The sequence below is a fragment of the Gymnogyps californianus genome, chromosome 1 (genome assembly GCF_018139145.2).
Source record: "Gymnogyps californianus isolate 813 chromosome 1, ASM1813914v2, whole genome shotgun sequence".
NCBI classification, from domain to species: Eukaryota; Metazoa; Chordata; class Aves; order Accipitriformes; family Cathartidae; genus Gymnogyps; species Gymnogyps californianus.
Genome location: NC_059471.1, coordinates 15,096,996 through 15,120,540, shown reverse-complemented (window position 1 = coordinate 15,120,540; position 23,545 = coordinate 15,096,996). Strand labels below are relative to the sequence as shown.

The window sequence follows — 23,545 nt, the reverse complement described above, 5'->3', positions numbered from 1 at the left end:
CTTAGGTGCTGCAAGTGGAATCAGAGCTTCTGAATTTCCAAGTTACTCATATAATCTTATAACATACTCAGATAATCACAGTATCTTTCCTACTGTGTAACTTCTAGCTACTGCTGCCCAGCATTTTCCACTTAAACCAACAGAGAGTGTGAAACTCAAATTCTACAGCTCTTGCCACACAAAATAATAAAGTTTCACTTAGATCTATGGTTTTCAATAAGGAATGAAGCTATACCATTTCATAGGCCAAAGAACATTTAAAACACTTAGTTCCCAAGATGGCTGAACAATAGCAATGTTGCTTTTGCAGTAAAACTAGCTGAATTCCACATTTTGTATATTTTGATGGCAGCCAACATACCCTTCCCCCACCAAGTCCAGCCACACAAGACTCCCTTTCAATAACACTTGCCTATTTATGTCTAATCATGCTTGCATTTTCTAGGCAGTCTTTAAAGTAGTACCTTAGTGTACTGCTCATCAGAAATACCAAAGACTTAAATAATAATTAGGTCAAGGAACATCTCCATAGTTTCTACAGGACATCCAACTCCAATATGAAATTCCCCATGCTTTGACAAAACTTTCTGTTTTATTTAATAGTGTTTAGAAGAAGCAGAGTTTGTTAGTTAGGGCAGAGGAAGACGTGTGCCTTGATCTCTTAATCACTGTGGGTCACAACCCAGGGGCAATTCCAAAGTGACTTTTTACTGAGAGTTATAGATGGCCTTTGACGGCATATTCTTACCCATCCCTTCAGCTGGAACTAGCATTTCTATGGCCATACACTAAGATAAGTCAGAAAACTGACCTAGCTGAAAAATAATTTTTCTGATAGATCAGGTGTCTGATCTGTCTTGCAGTGTAGCCACACCAATGCTTCAGCTACTAGATTATGAAGAAACAATGTTAGACACATCCTGTTCTGCTGCTTTATTATTAAGGCAATCTCTGGCAGACAGCTGAGTTTAGTGTCTTAGACTGCTGCAGTTCAGTTTGCCAGAGCATGTCTACCAAACCTCTCAGTCAGAAGTCATTTTATTAAGAAGCAAATACTTTGCTTAAAAAATACCACACAACTCCCTAGCTGCAGTCTTCAGTCCCAGTTTAGCATGGCTCTAGACAGCTGGTTAAGTCTTCTCCTGAATTAATTTCTAAAATCATGGCACTGCATAGGTGTGCTGCCTTACCTGTAAGCCTCATGGTTACACTATAACAAAGCTCTGTGCAACTGATGCAGAGTAAATGACAGGTACTTGACAGATTATCTGAACTAACCTTTAGCTACCTAAAATACAAGTGCTTTCCTAGAAACAGATGCCTATATAAATAGAGGCAATACGCTAAGATTTGTTATTACATGCTGAATTTACTGCCACAGACTAAAGAAGTCAGTTCATTAATTACAAAGATTTTTTGGAAGGCAGTCCAGTGAATAACAACGGTTTGTTGCCTAATGAAGTAAAATATTCCTGCTAACAATAATGTATCAACAGTTCAATGAAAACTGAGATAAACACATACAAAATTGATTTCTGCCTACTTGGAATCTTCAAGTTACTTACAATATCGTACATGCTGCTCAGTTCCCTTATCTGCGTGACAGTTCTCCAGCAATATTTTATTATGATTTTGGAGAGTAAGAAATCAGTAACAATTTCTGTTCGTTGTGCAAAATAAACATCTAACAGAAAACTTAAACCACGAGGGACAAAGCAAAACTTAGTACTAGTAAAAAGAGCTATCAAGTGAGCAAAACACAACAAAAGGAGGGATATAATATTTACTTCCACTAAAATGAGAAGTTTCAGGTATTATTTGTGACTATTGATTAAAAAAAAAATTCAATCAGAAGCAAAAATTTTAAATGGGAAAAAAATTTGTTGGAAAGACTCTTCACTGGGTCTTAGCTAGCGCTCCTCAAAACTCTTCACATAATGGATCTCTTCAGAATAAGATATATCACAGAACATTTTCTCTATCAAATATCAAGCAAGAAGGCAAATTAAAACTGAGGGACACAATACAGCTATGAATTTGCTGCAAGTGACTTGTTATTTTCTTCCTGCATCTTGTAAACTTAATTTTCAAAAATGTTTCTGTCTATCAGTGGTCATGTCTTCACTGGTCAAAAAAGCCCTGTTCAAAGACCAAATGGCTGGCTTCAGTACCTTATCTCTGTCAAAACAAAAACAACAAAAAACCAACCAAAAGCCAACACCCCCCCCCCCCCAACACGAACACCCTTGATGAAATCAAGACAAGTCACTTATTTTGTTAATCTAGGTCAGCTTCAGATAACACACAGAGGGATGGGAAACGAGATTCAAGGGTCAACACTGTTTCGGATTCACTAAGAAACTAAAATAACTATTGCCCACCATTTTCACTAAGATTTGAACACAACTATATCTTGTTATTTAAAGACATATTACAGAGAAGAGAAAAAACCAAAACAAAACCTAAGTCCCCAGTAAAAATTCCAGCTTCACTAACATCATGGAAGTTCAAGAGTACAGAATTCAAGACTGTACTTGTTTTTAATGATGCCTTCCTTACTTTCTAGAAAATGTCACAAATCTGACAGTAACACAGCTTTGTATTGGTGTACATGCAAAGTGACTGAAAAAATCTTTTACTGAAAAATAGTAATACTGTCCTAAGAAATTAATACTTTCCTGGAACACTGGAAATCTTCTCGACTAAGCTGATGAAAGGTGTCAAACACCAACTAAAATGAACTTTAAAAAAAAAAAGGAATCATAGGAAACTAAAATAATATTTCAAACCCAGTAACTATTCAGTACTGTAAGTACATATTTTATGCAGTAAGAGCAAATATGAAAAAGATATGAAACAAACCCAAGTGATTCAGCAAACAGTGACAGACTGGCCATATGTCTTTGCAGATTCTTCACTGAGTAGGGGAATTTCCAGAACGTCACTCAGAAGTTGCTAAGAAATAAGTCCGGGGCAACAGGACAGAGAATATGAGAGGTACTTCATAAAATAAAAAGGACAAAAGAATGGAGACAATGAACAGAGAGCACATTCTAGGTGTGCAGAACTACCAAGAAAGCAGCACAGAGATAACAAAGGTAAGTTGGAAAGCACAACTGAGCAGAGTAGCAAGGAAGCAAGGCTGTATCTGTTTCTCAGACAGGAATCTCCATTCAGTGCTAGAAACAAGCAGCAGATACGGAATGAGCAAGCATATACAGAGGAATCTACCACGTAAATGGCTGTGTAGTATGCCGATCTTACTAGCAAATACCCTAATATTAGCGGCAGACAAATAAGAAATCTTCCAGTCTTAGCACAAGAAAGTAGTCTGCACAACATCCAAGAATAATGCCATCAGTACCGCAACATTATTTGCCCCTCTCTCTTTCCATCGTATACTGGAAGGCAAGAAATCTGCTACCTAACATCCAGCCAATTTTATGATTTATACAAAAGTTGACCAACATCTACTTTAGGCGAGACATTGTTGACAACTGGATGCTAATTGCAGGAAAATGGAAGGAGAGCTACTGGGTATGGAGAGAAAGTCAAGTCACTCAATCTCTTAACTAAGACAGGTAGGCATCTTTAAGGTGTTCACAGATAATTGATGATGATGAGCATAAGTAACTGGACAGATGCTTGGTGTTTTCAGATTGCCTGGATGTATCAATAGCTCTTGTTTATACACAGTAAATATGGAAGTTATAATTTTTGCTTCATATACCTTTGACTTGGACATTTTTAGAATTCTAATAAAATACATCCTCATTCAAACAAGAAGAGTCTTTTACAGTACTTGTTACAAAAGATGAAGCTGAGCAATTGTTTAATCTTTCCAGGAGATATTTAAATGCTAAGGCCTCCACACATAACACTTTGAGTGTTAGTGTCACTACAGGATACTACAGTATCATGGCAGAGAGAATAAAAACTGGCAAGGACGCAATGTTCACTCAAGTACCAAAAAAACCTGACCAAAGATATCAATACAACCATGGCACTGTATCCAGGTTATGTGGACAAAAATGTCAAGAAGGAAGAGGAGGTTCGGCTGGATGCAGGATGTTGGACTAGATGACCTTCACCAGTCCCTTCCAACCTATTTGATTCTGTGATTCAGAAAAGTTCAGAGATCCAGTTAAAAGTTAAGGAACATTTCTCAGGTTTTTTAATCCATATAAAAGAGATACTTCATTAGAGGCAAGCTTCAAGAATGCTGGTGTCATACAATTTCTTTACAAACGGAAGACCTTGACAATCCCTCTTTAAAAGAGACTTAAGTCTTCCCAGAATAAAGAGCACTGAACATATGAAGATTTTATTTTCAGTATTCCTTAAAAGAACATCTAAAATTTAGCAAGAGAAGCTATTATTCTTCCCCCAAGCACAGCTTTATCATCACGAAAGCAGATAATCCCTCTAAACTCCATTAATTTTATTCACAAAGGAAAGAAAGGATCTGTCAAAAAGAAAAAGTTGACTGAAGAAACGTTCGTTCTTTTTACAGATTTTTCACAGATTCACTCGGTTGACTATGACCTGATGGGATGTACAGATTGGGTCTTCAATAACAGCATCATTGGAGAAGGCAGACAACATTTGCCTCTACAGTACAAGGCCTCAAGAAGCATTTAGAGAACAATTTCCAGAAGCAGTTCTCTAAGCACCTTTTTCCACATGTGGCTGCTCACTAGACTATTGAAGTGACACATGAGAACACAAAAAATACATTTAGATGATACAACATGAATAATCTAGTATTATAGAACTTTTAAGTTGACACAATTGCCTACTTTTCTATCTACCAGATCACTCAAACACAGCTTGACTCATTAGCCAGTGCAGACTAATAAAACTGATCCCAGGCAGGTGAGTTATACAGGTGAGCCTGGTATGAAGCCAGTTTAAATGTAACTGGAATCCTGATTTTTGCATAAATCCTTTCATCAGTTCCCATCCCAAACAAAGCAGAGTGACCACTACATATACATTTAATGAATTATCAATAAGGTGCCTTGGAGTTTTTGCAGCTTTTTAGTGTTTTAAGCCAGAATTTCAAGACGTTCCAAAAAATCTGATCTTATTAAGTATGAAACTGATCCCAAAGTTCGCCATTTGCTGCATACTTCTGAGCTGGCAACAGGAAGAAGTTACTGTGGAAAAGCGAACAATTGTATGACAGGGCTTCAGGCATACAAGAAAACATAGAATACACTTTTGGCATTCAGTAAGAAAAACATCCCTTCTGAATGACCTAATTGTGGCAGAAGATAAGGTGTTTCCAACTGGTGTGGAGGAGTGTGCTTCTGTTTATTCCCTTGTATACCAGCAATTCTTAAGGAATTTTTTTCTCCTCCATAACAGGATCTAATATTGATCAATGAGATCATTATGTGGTTAATGCTCTGTAAATGAATCAAATGATTACATCTCAATTAAAATGCTTCAGTTTTAGAGCTGCACTGATATTGTCGAACAAGAAAGTTTTTTTTCCAGGGTGTCAGTACTGTTTCTAAGGTCTGAGGTTCCTATTTTCAAGATGATCTTCTCAGGAGAACTAGTAACGTACAAATTTTGCGGTACTCTTCAGAATGCAGTAGTACACCTGTACGCATGGCTTCGAAACACAGGATACTTTCTTTCATTCTGTTTTTCTTGCCTAGTGCATAGTGTTTTTTCTTAGGAAAAAAAAGTACAATACAAGCCGATATAAATATTGTCCTAAGAACCAGTAGATTAAGAATGCTGTTAGCAATAGCAAGCAAGAAGCTCTCTGAATATAGCTGTAAATCCACCCTTTTGGAGATTCATTCCATATTCAACTTCTTAAGAGCCTAAAAGAAGTCCACATTAAACTGTTTATTATGCTTCATATTTTGACCAATTTTCTTTTGGTCTGAGCTTGGGAGGCTTTTCAGAATTGTTGTTTCCTATACAGAAAATGTATCTGCAGGAGCCTGTTAAATGTCAAAATGGAATAATTACATATTATATCCCCATAGCAGTTATTTTGTTAGTCTAATCTATTCAATAATTCTGTTACACTGTACATGCTTAAAAATCATAAATATTTCAAGTGACTTTTTATTAACTGATTACAGATATCCTTCTTTAAGATCATACCTGTTTAAACAAACTGATAAGAACATTAATATGAACAGTACTTAAAAGTCACAAACTACTACCTTAGATATAACGGGAGGTTTGCTTTAAATACACATCTTGATGACATCAGGACTGGAACAGCAGTATCCTCAAGAACGCTAAACAAGAAGGTTGTTTTCAATGCAGAAAAATGTGCAATGAATTCCTCATTTGCTTTTAAATATTGATATAAAGTTGTGGTAATGCAGCAGTCTTAAAAACAACGTTAGGGTCATGACCAGAGAAGTGGTTCAAAAACGTGTATGGCAGAGCCTGTTTTTTGTTTGTTTGTTTTTCTTTTTTAGAATGCCTTCATGTAGCAAAAAGTTCCCCTGCTAGCCTAATTTAATGCTTTCATTTTTCTAATTATGCTGAAACATCAGTTAAGAGCCTACCTGATGTTTTGGAGAATTTGCTGTGCTGGGATTGATATTCCGCAATGCCTAAGAGTAAAAATAAGATGGATAAAAATTACTTTAGCTGCATGGTTTGCCTATGCAGGCTGTCTTATAAACACCATCTTGTAGTATCAAGCCCCCAAGACAGGCCAGATGACAGGATAAGGGAGTTAAGAAACTATGAAAATCACGACACAGTGAAACAAAACTCACAGATTTACCAAGGATGTGTATTTGACAGATAAACTTAACGACCAGGGAGAGCAACATGAAGGGAACTGGCTGTCACCTGGTCCAAAGTTAGTCAGGTTCTCAATGACAACTGAGGCAAGAAGACAATTAGAAGGCCTACCTAGAAGCATGCTAGCACAGGGTAAAATGTTTGTTGGTGGATTAATTGCAAAGCAGGAACAGCAGAAGCCCAGGTGCTTAAGCGGAGAGAAAGTCCTGATGCCACTTTTGCAATGTATTCTTACCTAGAGTACTATAAAAAGTAACGGCTGTAAAGATGACCCATCTTACACCAAGAGATGCTGAAGATTCCTACAAAACAGGCCTTGACTACAAAGGGAATAACGGCAGTCAGATTCCAGGACAGAATACTGCAGGTGATGAAGAAAGAGAAAAGCTGTCTTTGAGGACATTAAAATATTATCCTCTCCTGATACAAGGCCCATCACCCAAAGTGAAAAGGGAACAGGGTAAGATTTTAGAAGGTTTTCCTCAAAGAAAAGATTAGTGCTTTCTCTCACAGTGTCAAAAAACCAAAGAATATCCTAAGTATCTAGCACAGATGGTAGTAACTCTTAAAACATTCAGATGGAAAAATTGAAGCAGAAGACTTAGCATCAAAAGGAAGTCAAGCCCGAATTCAAAATCCAGAGATTCCAATGTCCAGTCCTACACTTTAACATTTGCTACAGCTATATTCATATATTAGAAAAATACTGAAAGGAATAGCTTGCAGCCTAATTATGAAGTTTGAAATTCTTCAGCATACGAAAACCACAGGTTCAAAATGCAGCACGAGTGATTCAGTTGTTCCATGCTCCACTCCACTGTTTAACAGATAAGATTTTAGCAACAAGGTGTCTCCTCAATGTATCTTACACAAACTTTAAAAGTACTTTGAAATCCTACAAAGTGCGACAGGTTCTAAAAGTGAAAGACTTTCCTCCACTTAAAAAGGAGAACTAAAGCAGCTGTGGGAACCAACTTCTTGCCTTTTTGCATGACTCAGAACTCAATGAATATGAAATATATTCTCAAGAGGAATATCCAATGAGATCAACGGTCCATGATGTCATCCTAATAGTAAAGAAGCCTGTTCTCGGAGAGTTTTGTTAGAGAGGAACGAGGGAGTAAAGCAAAATCCTTCAGCCTGATAAGTCAGATGGTTTCACTACCAAGCTGATATCAGTAACAGAATGAATTCAGACCTTTTTAGATCTCAAAGCTTTTTGTACAGTCACTGGTCTTTAAGACTCACTGAAACAACAATTTAGCCAAAACAAAACAGAACATACAAAAGAAATAGCGGAAGTAGGTGTCTAACCTGTGGCCTCACCTGCCGAAGCAGTTCTTGATGCTTCAGTCTCAGCCTTTCCTTCTCCATCTGTAGCTGCTGAAGTCTCATCTGTTGTTGCTGATTGGAGCTACTCCCACCCATCACACCACCTTGGGGACTCTGAGGAGCCAGAGGGGGTGGCTGTTTCACTGGAGCACTTTGGCTGATTCGCTGATTCATGGCTAAGGAACCAAAACAATAAACATTTAAAAATTAAATTCAAACAAATACTTGCAAGGAAAGTATTATTCTTAGAAGGTATATATTAAAAACTTCATAAAATTACAAGCCATGACAGTACAAAACATGCACTGATGTTCAGAGTGTGAAATGTATGCTCACATGTTATTCCTGTGAAAACAATGCAATCTCATGTTTAAGAGTACTTACTTGTTCTAAAAGCTTCTGAAAACAGTTAAATGTGTAAGTTGGTGGAAAAATTCAAAAGTGGTAGTAAAATATTTCAAGTCTAATTAGAAGGATATCTCTCTCTTCTTCCTAATAAACTATTCTCAATTTAGACACAAATAATACAAAATCACTTTTCTTATTCATGTGAAATCTTAGAATCATTAAACTCAAGAACACATAGACTGACAAAACAGATCATCTCACTTATATCAAACTAAATTTGGTTAAAGGCTACCATTCTTCCCAATGTGGTGCAGGTCACGTAACAATCATTCACATCCTTGTCACATCAAGTTTTGAGTGTTACAGACTCCATTTAGGGCACTTGACATGCAAAATTAGAGCTGGTACAGAAACAGCAGATGAATTATACAGCCGATGAATTATACAGCCAAAAACACTGCCATCAACATAGGAAACATTTTGCTAGTGCTTTGTTTTCTTTTACCCCACAGAAGTATGTGATGCATCTTTTCTGAGGTGTGGAGAAGAAAAAGTGTCATCTTGTATGCCTAATGCACAATGAGACCCCATCTTCCCTTCCCCCATAAAAGCAAGACCTAAGACAGTTTTATTTTATAAAATAATGCATGACTGGGATGCATCTACTTGACAGGCCTGATTTTTCCCCCACACGAGACCAGTACAGTTAAAGTCAAGAGGCACTGGAGTTCCCATAGTGAAACAGAGGGCTGGGAAAGGCTGGATGTATTACAGGGGCACTATTTTCAGGGGCTTTCAGTTCTGGAATTAGCTCTCCATCTTGTTGTCTGTAACAGCCTGAATCTGTTAACATTCACAATATGCTGCAGAATACATTTGCCGAAGCAGTGATGGGAGAGTGGTAGGGATTTTTTTTTTCCTGGGAATGAGGATTATGGTTTATAGGAATTAAGAAAAAAAAAAAAAGGGAGTGAGCTTCTTTTAGGATGACAGGCTGATTTGGTGCAAAGAAAACCATCTGTTGTATTAGTCTGAAATAATGTTTTCATCATATATAGAGGATTCCTGGAACACTAACACTTCTAACTATCATAAGAAAGGAGAATTATCTCATGAAGAATCTGTATCATCTTTTCTCTGAAAAACCCTTCAGTCTCCACTGTCTTTAGAGTGTTCAACTTAAGGTACAGTAGTGCTTTTCTTCCGTTCCAAGAAAGCTGAAATATATTTATCTCATAACAGCAGTAAAAATGGCTGTCACTTCACAGCCTTGCTCCCCTTTCCCCTTGCCACAGCTCATCTTTCCATTGAGAGGTAACCTATGAAGAAGAAATGCCATATGCTCACTGGAGTGAGACCAGAAGGGGGGGGGGGGGGGCAGAAGTCAAAACCAGTTACAGACTCAACTCTCTAGTCTAACCTTTCAACTATTCCGTAGGTCCAGCACAGAGTCAATAGTCTAACGGACAGGTGGGTCACATTTTCATGAGTCAAGTGAAAATAAAATGAAGTGTCAAACAGTTTGAAGTAATTTGAAATAATCTTTTATGTAGTTACTTGTGAGAGAGCTTCATACATATGATCACAAATAAGATAAAACTTCCTGTAAAGGTAAGTGAACAGGTGAAGTAGGAATAGAAACTGAATCCCAGTACCAAGTAGAAACAACAGAGTGAATACAAAGGGCTGGAGGTTCAACTCCAACCTGCAAGTCCCATCCTGACCCACTGGTGAAAAAAAAATAGTGGGAAGATGACATTGCTGTGGATTAAAGCTTAAAATCAAGCAGTTGATCTTACAAGATGTCCAGCGCCACTTCACCATCAAAACTGAACTTTGGGAAGAAGGTGACCAGGATGAGCCAATCAACGAGCTTTGACACATGAGCTGTGGTCCCCAGGCCAGCAACAGGAAAAGGCAGGACAGCTTGTTCCTCTGCTGAACACACACAGAAGGTTCATATGCCCCAAGACACCAGAAACTGTTAAGCAAAAGTTTCAACAGCACCAACAGCTGTCCTGCAAGGATGTGAGCAGTGAACTGTAATTACAAGCCCCAGGACCTGCACTGGGCAACCTCTGCTGGAAGACTGACAGCAATTAGACTACCTACATTTACCAAATTAGGGCAAAGATGAAGCTAGAGAGAGCAATGCAAAAAGAAAGGCAGCCCACCTAGCAGCTCTAGACAAGCTAGACATGACACTGCTGGAGTGGGGAATATATCTCCTCCTTTCTCTCTTTTTACCCAGAATCCTATGAAGTCTGGAAGCAGGACCACGCCTTTTGCTTTCTATATCTTACCCTCTTTCAAAAAGCAGACAATGAAGGGGTTTGTAGGGGACAACAGAAAACAACAGTCTTCTCTTGCTGTTAGCTAATTCTGCAACTCAAGCAGAAGTCCATGCTACCCTTCAGAAGTTCCAGGATTCAAACCTCGTTATTAAACAAGATGGAAGGTCAATTACAGTGGAAAGTAAAGAGGGACAAAGGTTAAAAAATTACAATCACCTGAAAGAAGCACATCTAAGTTAAAAGCAAACTACCTAGCTTGTAAAAATTAAGTACCCAAAGCTAAAGAATGTCAATTTTCTTTTGGTTAAAAAGGCCACCTTTATGGTCTAGTCTCCAATTATATAATCATGGTTTTGGAGTCCCTGCCTCATGCAGTTCACAGCCAAGTCACGTTACAGATACCCTCATAAAAATTTAACAGTTTCTAGCCTTAGTTAAACGCTTAAGTGTAATATCACTAACATCCCTTCAACAAGTTATGAATTTGTTTTTCCTGCATGCACCACACAAGTATTACTTCCCTAGGTCTCTTTCCCACTAATATGCAGCTTTGGAAATAATTTCCTTCTCATGCCAAATTATTCCTATTTTGTACACCTGTATCTTTCTGACAGCTGCTTGTATTATTCCTGTTCTCTCTGATCACAGTTTGCTCCATTCTTCCCATCTACTGACTTTGCAATTAAAACTGTAAGAAACAAATCATGTTTATCGGATTTTTTCATTTTATTCCCTCATCCTAGATCCCTGAAATGCCGCCTTCTAATGTCCATATTGAAAGTAATGTTTCTAAATAAAAGTGTACCTAAAACAGGAATATCATAAGGTATTGAGACTTCAGTGTATACTTAATATTCATCGATAAATATTGGGGGAAAATTTAATTATATGATTTGGTAACTCCTAAGAAACTGAACCTGAAAATCTAGTTTCTAAATTCTTATTCAGGTAACCATTAAAACGATTTTTCTGAGCATTTTATTATTTCAAGAATGCAAGTACAAAAGACTTCAAATTGATAAGATTTTAAACTGTCCTCAGAACAGACCATGGAGATGTTTTTCATGTAAGGGAACTATTTTTAACTGTGAAATTAAACTAAAAGTTTGGACATTAAAAGAAGATAAGCTAACTGAATTTTACTGACTTAACAACATACCGAAGTGAAGAACTAGTGGAAAAAACCCAACAGTAATAACACTGAATGATTTTCAGCCATCTTGGCTGATTACACAAGAGTGCTATCTTCAAGGGAAACAGAAAGAAGAATGTAATTTTCTATAATTTCCAAAGCATTATTTAATGAAAAGAGGGAAAACACATCTTGTTTCAACTGACAGGAAAAAAAAGAGGGTTTTAAAGTTTTTTTGCTGGTGGTTTGGTTTTTTGTTTGTTTTGGGTTGTTTTGTGGTTTGTTTTTTTTTTAATTCTCAATTCTCCATTACTTACTGAGCACATGACTGCAGAAATCTGCAGTCTCTAAAGAACATGCTTATCAATGTGATCTCAGATAAGCACATTTTATTTTTTCCGCACCTCATGGGTTTGTGATGATCCTGACATGCACAGCTCTTTTTAAGTACTTTGAATTCAAAGGCGAAGAGCTTCATTTATCTATTAGAGTTAGGACTTAACAGTTTTCTAATGCATCCTGTTCCTTACCTTCCATGGCTATGGAAAGCATTTAAATAAGGGGCTCTGCACCCACACAGCGGTGGCTGCAAAGACCTCACAGGCAGAGAAGGAACAAACAAGTCTTTGTTTCTAGAAGAGGGGGATTTGAGGGAGGAGGAGGAGGGGCAGACAAGTTAAAAAACACGGGCAACTTAAGACAATAAAAAAGATCTTGCCGTCCTCTAATATGGCTTAGCTTCACAATCTGCAGAATACAGTCAGTTGTAATAGCTGCAATATGCTTTCGAGAACAGAGAATTAGTGGTCTTCAAATGTTACACATTAAATGTTCTACTGTCCAAACTCAACAGCAAAATGCCTCTTCTGTACTGTAGCAGATAATACTTGACAGTTACTGAAAAAAGTTTAGACTGCTGTCTACATCCTTAATGGAAAAAAAAAAAAGAAAAACAAACGGAGAGAGAAACAATTACCAGTCATTGGTGCTAGAGAGAAAAGGCCAACAGTTTGTTAACAACTCAAACATAAAAGGCTAACTCTCTCCCAAGATCCTATGCCAATTTAAATCACACGTCCCAGGGCACTGACAGTTTGCAGTAACACAGTACCTTTCCCCTATGCAGAATTACATGCAAAGATTGCTGTAGAGCACCCTTAATGATTAATAAGCACAGCTGAATGTTTGATGGTTTTTCTTTTGTATTTATCATTTCCCCCTTCAAAACTAAAACTAATTTTAATCTGCAAATTTAAAGATGTTACTTATTTGAACAAACAACAACAAAAAAGCTCATGATCTGACCATACCATAACTTACTGTTCTCAATAGTAAGAATCAATGTTTTCATTGAGGGAAGTGAAAAAAGAGCACTTGTCCCCTGCAGCTTGATTTGGAAACTAGACAGGTTTTGTGCATCATTTTTGGCTATAGCCAGGTTTTTGAATGGTGCTAGTTTGCAGCACTGCAACAAAGGCAAAAATCCTCTTTGATTAAATTGAAAAGAGCTGTGAAGAAAAAAAAAATTACCAGCAAGACTTGAAAGAATGAGTCTCGGAAGTAATAAAAACTTGTTCCAAGTGGCTTTTTTAGAGACACTTGGTACAGCAATTTGTTGTTTAATCAGGATACAAGTCATGTTTCTGGATTGCATTCTTTATAACGCATTGCTATATTACTTTAAGGAAATCCTAGTCACAGTTTCATAATGCTGCTGTTACAAAATAACCTAAAAGCACAAGAAAATATTCCATTGTTTTCAGTCTCTGATTAATCTGAGGATCCTAGAGCTTAGAGTAAGGGGGAAACCTGAAACAGACTGTTCTCTGGGCTCATTTTGCTGTGTTAAGTGTACAAACAAATCTTAGTGTCTTGGTCAGGGAAAAAGAAATATTCACACACTCCTGAGCTGGACTCTTGGTTAAAACAAGATATATCCAATGAAAATACTATCGATTACAGAAGCATGTCCAAACTACAAATTGGTTACTCTGCCTTTATCAATTACTTGTATTCAAATGAAATTAATATTTTTCTTTTTGTTCTTCTATCACTATAGCACCTGCTGATTAAAACAATATAAATTAATTTAAACAGTTCTTTGTTTTCTTTGATAAAGCTGCCATTGTTTTTACAAGTTTTTCTTTATCCTAAAATCCAGAGGTGCAACAGCTGCATTGATTGACCACCACTAAGACTCTATAGCATCCACAGACAGACTCTTAACACACTGGAAACTAAACTGGAGTAAAATGCTGTTGCAGTTGTTCATGGCTCTAACTTTTTTCCCCATAGAAGTCAACAGCAATATTTATAAAGCACTTTAACTCAATGTATGCCAGTTTCAGATGAACTGAAATATTCTGGCCAGCCAGAAAAGCAAATATAAATGAGATTCAGCAGTAACGTAAATAGCTATAAGAAACTTCTGCTCAGTGCATGCATATAAAACAAACCATTTTCCATTATTTAAAAAGAAATCAATTTTAATTTTGGAAGTCTAAACAATTTTTAAAATATTTGACTTTATTTTTAAATCTTCATACAGAATGGAACTGACAGTGTAAGTATCAGTACTACAGGAGAACTATGTAGGACACACTGCATAAGACAGATTATGAGAAAACACCTCAACTAATGTCATCTAAGTTTAAATTGTATGTATGAAACACTGAAGACTACAGAAAGTGCAGGACTGAGCTCATCAAGGCCCCATGTCTGTCCACTGAGTATCTGGCAAAATATATTTAATCAAAGCTAGTCCACATTTTAGACCAAAGTTCAATCAGCAAAGAGTCTACATAAGGGTATTAGCTGCAAACAGTTTCACTGCTTAATCACCACATAATACCTCCTGGGTTAATTAGGTCAGAAGACAAGCTTTTGTACAATTTCTTATAAAATGAGAACTTTTTCTTTAAAATGCAGGTTTCCTTCAATTTGAGGGGAACAAACCCGGTGTATATGCATGTGCACATCTGCATCTTTTTTTTAATCTCTGTCATAAGCCCATTAGAAATGATTAAACAGGAATTACAAAATCCAGTAAAAACTACCGTAATTAAAAAAAAATAAAAATCAACAGTATACTGTCAAGAAACAGAACAAAATTGTCTTCCGTATATAAGAAACTGAAATCATGTTTCAACATGACTGAATTCAAGAAGGAAAAAAGCTGATGCTTCTTTGAATTTTAGATTATATATGACTAGATATCATATATAATTATTGTGTGTGCGTATATATATTTAGATTACAGATAATGAATGATGTGTTCAAAACGATGCACCTTCAATTTTTAACGTAGTATGCTCATTAACAGAGACATGCAAACTGCAGTGTCAGAAGGATACGGAGGAGAAAATGACCCTATTAGGAGTGCAGTTTTCTTTCACTGTCACAGCTGTTCTAGCACAACACTGGAAGTACGCATTATTTTTACTGGCATAAAGACACCATTACCAACAAATCTCCTTTCTCAAACAGGATTAAACTATTCTGAAAACAAAACAAAATCCCAAACAGGTATAAACTTACATAAACCTACTGCCCTGACAAATCCTTAATAAAAGTGGGTTTTTTTCCCCCTTTTTATTAGTATACAAATATGCTACATAAAGTAGATAACTGCATCCTTACACAATACTTGTGGACAGATTTAACGATTTCTTCAGTGAACTCTGTTCAGCAAAGAGGTCTAAATACATCCTGCTTTCGAACAAAACAAGATTTCACTTTCTGATATTGATGAACCACTAATAAACATTTATTGTCACTACCATAAGGGCAGCACTCCCTATTACAAAGGGATGCTTACCAGTGAAATTTCATCTGCCTCTGCAGATTCGCAACGAGCTCACTTTGACACAAGTCACTGGTTCACTGAAAACTGATGCTGCTCCATCTGTACACATTCTCTGACACACATACCAACATACAGAAGTCTTTTCCCCATCCTAAGTGATCTCCTGAAATTGTTCTCCTGGAAAAACAGAGAGCACGTAAAGAGGATATGCCATTGCATTTGCAGATCAAAACCAACTGTGGCTCATGCTCTGCTTTTGTGCAAAAATGGAAGGCAGATCTGGAACTTAAAAAATCTGAAATGCCACTGTGACCAGACATAAGGTCTGGGGTTTTTTTTTGACCAGACAAAGGCCAAAAAAAAGTTTTCCAGTCTAGCTTTCTAGTTCTATCTTGTCCAGAAATGTGCCTCTGGCAAGGCTCCTACAAACGAATTTGAAGCAACACATATTAAACAAAGTGCTAGACAGGTAAGGGATAAGAAAGCAACACTATGGAGTACTTCCTTTTAATTTCCAATACTTAAAAACTAGCAGATGCTCCGAAGCTTAAGCTTTTAAGTGCATTTCAAGTTTGTTGTGTGGTTGTTTTTTGTTGGTTTTTTTTTTTAATGGCACTGATAAATACACGTTTCAATGAAATCTACAGGTGCATTTTACTTCAGTATTTCTGAACAAGCCCTTTTCATTGTTTCGAAGGTATAATGTTCGTACATTACTAAAAAAGGAAGCAGAAAATCCTGATGTGCATCCTCTATACTCCTACTGTTATCATTGCTTTTATTTCTTTTCCTACTTGTGTAATTCAAGCAGCTACTGTACACAGAGCCCCATGTGTACAGTATGGCACTTTCCATAATGATATTAAACACTGTCTTGCCTTCCTCCTCATCCAAAATTCATACAGAACTTCAAAAAACATTAACATAATCTCTAAGTGGGAGTGATAAAAATAAAGCTGTGGCAATGATTTCAATCTGAGGTCACATCTTTTGCTTCATACCCCATATGGCAGCTCCAACATTTGAAAGAACAGAAGGAAAAAGACTGGGCATGTGTAACACTGGTATGATCCCTAGTAACAAATCTATGAAACTGAAATCTGGAATAAAATAACAAGAAAACTGAAACAGTATCTTGTTTTATTCCAATTCCTGCAGACAGACTTGTCTGACTACTCTAATGGAGTACTACTGTTTAAACACAAGACTTATATTAACCCAATAGAGACACAGAAATCAACTGCCAGTTTCTGGTATTTTTCCACTTCAAGTTCACTGTCCCATCTTCGAATTTAACAAATTAAGTATCCTCAAACAGGCAAATTATTTTAAGTTGCATTTCAAAAACAACTCCTATCATCTGCAAACTTAAATAACAGTTAAAATCCCTTTAATGGTATTTGATACAAAAGCCAATTCTTGGAAACTTGTAGCAATAAAGTTGAACGATTCCAAACTTCAACTGGTTCTAGGAAATTTAATTTTATAGAAAAAGCAGATGTTCTTCTACTTCACCAACTCCAGCCACTCAGAATGCATAGCTGACCTGCTTCCTACCCAGACGTTCTTTGACTATCAAGAAAACATTATCTGGAAGGCTTAAGAAAAACAGTAGGATCTGAGAAGAATGACCAATGGACAATAGCAGAAGCTAGTAAAGACAAAACAGTCCAAAACACAAGCTCAACCTGACAGTCCAATTACCTTAAAGAAATAACAAAAAACAAAAACAAACAAACAAACAAACAAAAACCAACAAAAAAAAAACCAACATTGAAGCACCTTACTACAAGGCCTGCAAAGGCACTGAGAAGGTAGGACAGCATGTTTCTACCAGATGCTCCACTAGACAAGAATCCTGCTGGCACAGGCCTAAGGACCCTCCCTCCCATCCCCATTCCTTTGATCTCATGTCATCTTTTATGACTGCCTGTGCTTGGCATGAGAAGACCCTCCTTTCATACTTGGTTCTTTCCTAGATTTTTGAAGTTTGTTAAGTCTCCTAACGCAAAACTGTTCTAAAGTCAAATACGTAGACTTGGAGGATCAACGTCTGAGCCGCAAGACTTCACTGCCGTTTAAGTGGTGTAGCTGAAGACCTCAAGCCCACTTCAAAGATGTTAGATCTGAGTCTTGGAACAGAGTTCTTATCTTCAACTTGGAGCACTCAGATTTTAGACCCAGCCTACTCCACAGCTGGGTATTCTGACAGGGACTCTTATCTGATGCATTAGTCTTACAAGTCTGCTCCAGGAAAGAATCCATATTAAGTGCATCCTTTTATTTTCTGTTTAAAAGCATGAATGCAATAACCAAATTCTCCTTACCAAGTAAGTCAATAAGTGTTTCCGCCTAAAACAATTTCTTCAAACTGATTCTCCTTCCTCTCTCTCTTTTCTAGCCACATTAATGGAAAATTCCCAGCACTACAAAAGAAGGAAGGAAAGAAGGAAGGAAAGAAGGAAGGGGAGAGAGAGAGGAGGAGGGGGGGGGGGGAGGTATATGCACACCTACCAGAGAAAATAAAGATGAATGCAAAGCTTCCATCTGATGAGGAATATACAGAGACATAAGGGCTGTCTCCCTGGAAGCTGGGAATTCAGAAGTAGTAAGAGCAAAGACTCTTCAAACCTTCTGTTTCTGAATACTGGCACAGAAGAGTATGTTTGCACATACCATTCAATAGCTTTATTGTTTTCAATGGTTCTTCAGATTGGTGCAAGTGGCAGTGTCAAGGAAGAAATGAATTTCTCCTTCATTTTCAATCAACATTGGTATCACTGTAATAATCAAAAGCTTCAACATTACAAAGATGAATTCACCGAGGATTGCTTCTGAAAGTGTTAGTAGTCAAAAAATAGTGAAAACCAAGCCCTTATATTAAAACACAGCAACAGAAAAGAGTATGGTGATCCTCACGGGGAAAAAACTCAACAGAATTTTCAACCTATATTAAGCACAGAAAGGTAAACTTCTGAGTCATTCACATGCTATTTAGGGTCACAGCACATTATTTGTTGAGGATCTCCACATGATTGATAAATGCAAGGCTCAGTACGTTAGCTCTGTCAAACAGATTTTTTTTCCTTCTTTACTGGAGTGACTTAAGGAGGTCACAAGTGAGAAAGCAACAGGAATAAGATTTTGTATTTTCTTGGCTCAAATGATAAAAACATAAACCACAATACAATGTGTACAACTTAAGATTTCAAGGAAAACTCCTTCAAGCTCAACAGCAGCTAGCAGCTTGTCTCTATTTGCCGTCACTCTAGATCAGAAGAGCCCACATGCTTTTTTTTTTTCTTTCCTGCCCCTTTCAGTTACACTTGAGCTCTTTGATTGAAAAGGTCTGGAATAGATTAAAAGTCCGACCACAAAATAAAGAGCCTTGGCATGTACTCAAGCCTGTCTGGGATACACATACGCAGTGGGCCCAAAAAGGGAAGCTATGCAGCAAGAAACCCTTATGCAGTCTTTTGGACATTTCTAACTTCTTTCAGTTTAACTGCACAGCCTTAACATTTGATGGAGTTTCAGTATGCACAAGACAAGTAGCTTTTGCCCTTACAGTTAGACCATACTATTTACAGGAGTATAAAATAGTTCTGAGAAACAAGATTCATCTCACTCACGATCTCTGTCAATTAAAGCCTTTTCCACGCTCCTTTTTAATTCCAGCTCATCACTGGAAACTATAAAGTAATACAACGAAAAGAAAAATACATACCCTGCAAGATTACTTAAGTAAATATAATTGACCTGCCTCTTTTAACTGCAAAAGGCAACACTGATTTTCAAAATGACTGCTTCCTTTTCAGCCTTATTCACATATTAAGTAATTGTGAAGTTGCAAATTACTCACACGCTCCTCTTGCAACACACAAACAGGTCTGCAACTCTGGCTGGTGTTAAAGCCAGCACAGACATTTGGCAAAGCTGACAACCTTCAACATATGCCCCACCTTTGCGCTCAAGTTGCACAGTGGTTCAACCTGTCTACAAACTGGTGAGCAGTTTATAAACGAAGTGTGACAATCTGGTGTTCTCCATAAGAGCAAACGGATGTTTAAAGTAAGCACTCAAGCCTACAAAACAAAAATGCTGAAATTTCTAACAGCCATTTCAGAAAAACAAAACAGAACAGCGACTGTTGAGTTTTGCAGCTCTGTGTTTATATGGCATTCATGGAGTTAATGCCTCTCCCAAAAGGGGCCCACAGTTGTTGTTAGGTCATCCCCCGTAAAGCTTCAAAGGCTTTGTATCCCCTCGGCCTGACCTACTCAGTGATCTGCACACTGTTTTCATTTAGTTGCACTGAGTCCAAAACTAAAGCCTGAAAACCACAATGATCTCTTCTTTTTTTTTTACCCCTACTGTTTTTTCCATGGCTCTGGAAAAGTAACTAAAATCCAAAGGAGTCGAAAATAGTTATTGGGAAAACAAATCAAGGGCAAATTAATACAACTAACAAAGCTTACACACACAGGTCATGGCTTTATACAAAAACTGAAGTTGTAATACCACCTTAAATACATCAGAACAATCACTTGGACGATCTAAGAAACTAGTTTAGAGTCTCTTAATATTATATGCTATTGCTATTCATAGTCATCAGTGCCAATATTTATTTAAATGTTTGCCGCTCTGCTCTTCATATAGATCATGAACATTACAAAAAATGAGTTATCAGTTTTATTTTGTTAAATTTTTACATCTAGACCTTGTGATCCCTAATTTAAGTTACTATTTCTATTTCTAATATTACAGTCTTTACCCCACAAAAAGATTATTAAAGTAGAAACAACAAAACTAATCATTTCTCTCCACATAGTTTAAAACAGAAAGTTTTGTCATGATCATCACTGTGACAAGCTGGAATTATAAGCTGGTATATGTTTCAAGTATATTTAAAGAGCATAAATTATTATTTGACAACGCCCTCTTTAAGACAGCGCAAAGGAAAGTAAATATTTGTTTAGGAATTAAAAGATTCTTCTGTGGTAAAGTTTTGCAATTTTAAAGGGAAGAGTGAGCTTGGCCGAAACTGTCTCTAGGGAAGTAATTTCTGAATGCCACCAATTTTGGGAAATGTATGGATCATATGGCAAAATACCAACCCCTAGCATTAGAAACTTTGGTGACATACACTCCTAAAGGATATATGCTAATCCTTTTTATCTTTTTTTTTTAAATAATGATTTAAATAAGGTCTCTATAATTCAGATTAAAATATATTTTAATCGTACTATAAAAAGTTTTCAAAATATGCCTGCAAAATTAAAGCTGAGTGAACTGAAGCGAATCAAAAATTCTGAAGTGAGATGAACTTTTACCAAAGCGTGGGTCAAGCCTTGGGTCTAGCCAAGATGTGGTCTTGTTCTTATGGTTTATGTAGTAAATTTCTCCATCCTGGGTCATAGCTTGTTCCCATCCATCGGGGAGTGGGCCTGAAATATAGAAGGAAGGAGTTGATGGCGGGCTCTTGTTTGCTCCAGCTGAAATTGATCTAAAAAAAATTCCAACATTTTACATATAGAACAGTACATGAAACAGAAGAGTTTCAAGCTCATGTCTAACATTTCTGGGATAAGGGCAAAGAAGTGGCGGGTGGGAAATCAAAGAACAGAAAACACTCTATCATTTTGATTTAGGATTTGGAGTTCAATTTTATAACTTGTTTGCATCCTTTCATACGCTTTTGACACTCCCTTTTGCTATAGCATTATAGTACAAAACCAGCAATAAGTCAAGCCTGCCAGAATGAAACCAGCATGAGCACCAGGAAAAAGAACAAGCACAGAGATATTCTACCTCTCATGGGAAAGTTCATCTAGTGATTAAGACCCAGCAGGAGCAACAAGGTAACACTGATGAGATCCTGAAATATTCCTCTATCTTTCAGAAACAATTTAAAAAAGTGACAAAACTCATTTTCCCTTTACCTCATACCATAACTGTCTGTGAAAGCATTAAAGGCTTAAGCAAGCAAAAACACAAACCTGAGGAACAGGAGGCAAACAAGCAATGAAAAAGCACAGGTAAGAAAACACCAGGAGCAGACATAGAGACACAGTGCTATTAACAGCAGTGCTACACCTCTATGAGCAGGAAGGCACAGGCAGGGAAACTTACATTTAGGAAATGGTAAAAGGGAGATAGGTGATGGTGTTATGGAGTCCATAGCTAATGTCTGAACACAGAGTCTTGAGGTGTGTTTCCCTTATGTTCCAAATAGCAGCTTTCGAGAAAACCACCTTTCATCGCTATACAGTTCATTAACATCTCTATATGATCATGTACATTCATCTGTATTTTGCTTAGACTGAAAACTATTCTTAAAGTTACATTCATCTCATCTTATCTGGCAGGTGCTTTACAAACATATGTATGTTCTTATACTCACATAGATATGGACTTTTAAAAATATCTAAATCAAATACAGGAAGATCTTGCCTGTATTTCTTTAGATTTAAGTACAATCCTAAGATGATATAGCAAAAGATCCACTACAAATGTTAAGAACGTAAAAAAAATTAGAACAAGTCCTGCTACAGGAAGCCACCATATTTCAACCTCTCCTTCCACTCTTCCTCAGTGTAATACAGTAATACACTAGCAAAAGCCATCTGGCTGTTAGACTTGGACTAACAGACCATTCTGTATAATGTAAGATACATCAAGTATGCACAAACATCATAATTCCACACATGAGATTCAGACACACAAAAATACGTGTGTGTATCTGATAAATGCCTGAAGTACCTACTATATCCATATTCAAACTACATTAGCTCTTTGCCTGTCATTTTGTCCTAAAGTCATGTTCCTGTTGAAGAATTCATTGTCTAAAGCTGGGGGGGGGAAGGATAGATTTGTTAGCTTAATCTCAAAAGATGTTCTTGGAGAAATGTCAAAAAGAGTAAAATAATCATTCGATTGCATGCCAGTAATATTCCAAGGCATAACCAGGACAAGAATTTCTTACTGTGGTCTTTGAAGATCCCCTGCAAACTACATTTCTAATTTCAACTATTTCATTTTGGCTCAGAAAACTATGCCCTTCTCTAGCAACCTCACTACCTCACCATTAGAGCTACAGGTTTTTGAGTGAGGAAAACCAGTGATCTAACCATTGGACATTTCCTTCCCATCCTTAATGCTCACAAGCTTTAAATGCTGCATACAAGTAACAAAAGTACCTCAGCTTTTATCAGAGGCTAGTGAACAGAACAGGCAAGAAAGAGTGACAACGCTGCAAAACATTCATAAATCCAAACATATTCACAGTATAACAGGACTTCAATACAGAATTGAAAGCTCAAGTGCAAAGAACCCTTTACTTTGTTACCATACCCAAAGACCAGCCAGCTAATCAGTGAGATGCCATTTTATAAAACTGGGGCATAGGAGCACAGCGACATGCCCCACATCATCCAAGTGTAGAAGCCAATGAAGAACCAAAAATGTTCCTTGACTGCTAAGCCAACACACTAGCCATGTGGGCAGACCTTCTTGCTACCATTCTCCTCAGTCCTTCTACGCCACACATCCCTCAGAGATGAAACTCAGCAAGAAATTCTCTTTTGAACTGCAAAGCCAAAAAACCCAGCTGGCTCTAGGAAAAACAAAACTAGCCTTGGGGTGTCAGTCTTGCTGAACATTGAGGAAAGTGTATACTGGTCCAGCATGTTCCTTTGTAGTAAATAAGAACAAAATGCCTTTGAAGCAGGATGCCAGAAGCTGATCAGTTCACCTACCTGGTGGAACAACACTGCTTATGAAATTCAGTGATCTGATGAGTACTAGCTTACTAGAGACAAACCTGGGCAAGGTTCTCTTTCTATC

General features: G+C 37.2%; 1 protein-coding gene across 9 annotated transcripts in view; it reads right to left on the bottom strand.

Moving 5' to 3' along the window:
- The window catches only part of YAP1 (Yes1 associated transcriptional regulator), a 94,506-nt gene that overhangs the window by 12,414 nt on the left and 58,547 nt on the right, over nucleotides 1-23,545 (bottom strand). For 2 of the 9 annotated variants that reach the window (XM_050891133.1, XM_050891197.1), the window contains 3 exons: nucleotides 21,034-21,147; nucleotides 8,116-8,297; nucleotides 6,546-6,593 (listed from right to left, as the gene is read on the bottom strand). In XM_050891133.1, coding sequence (XP_050747090.1) covers nucleotides 6,546-6,593; nucleotides 8,116-8,297; nucleotides 21,034-21,147 — 344 coding nt within the window. Of the gene's footprint in view, nucleotides 1-6,545; nucleotides 6,594-8,103; nucleotides 8,298-21,033; nucleotides 21,148-23,545 lie in introns of all 9 variants that reach the window. The other 7 variants (XM_050891122.1, XM_050891144.1, XM_050891153.1 and 4 more) reach the window with 7 other exon arrangements.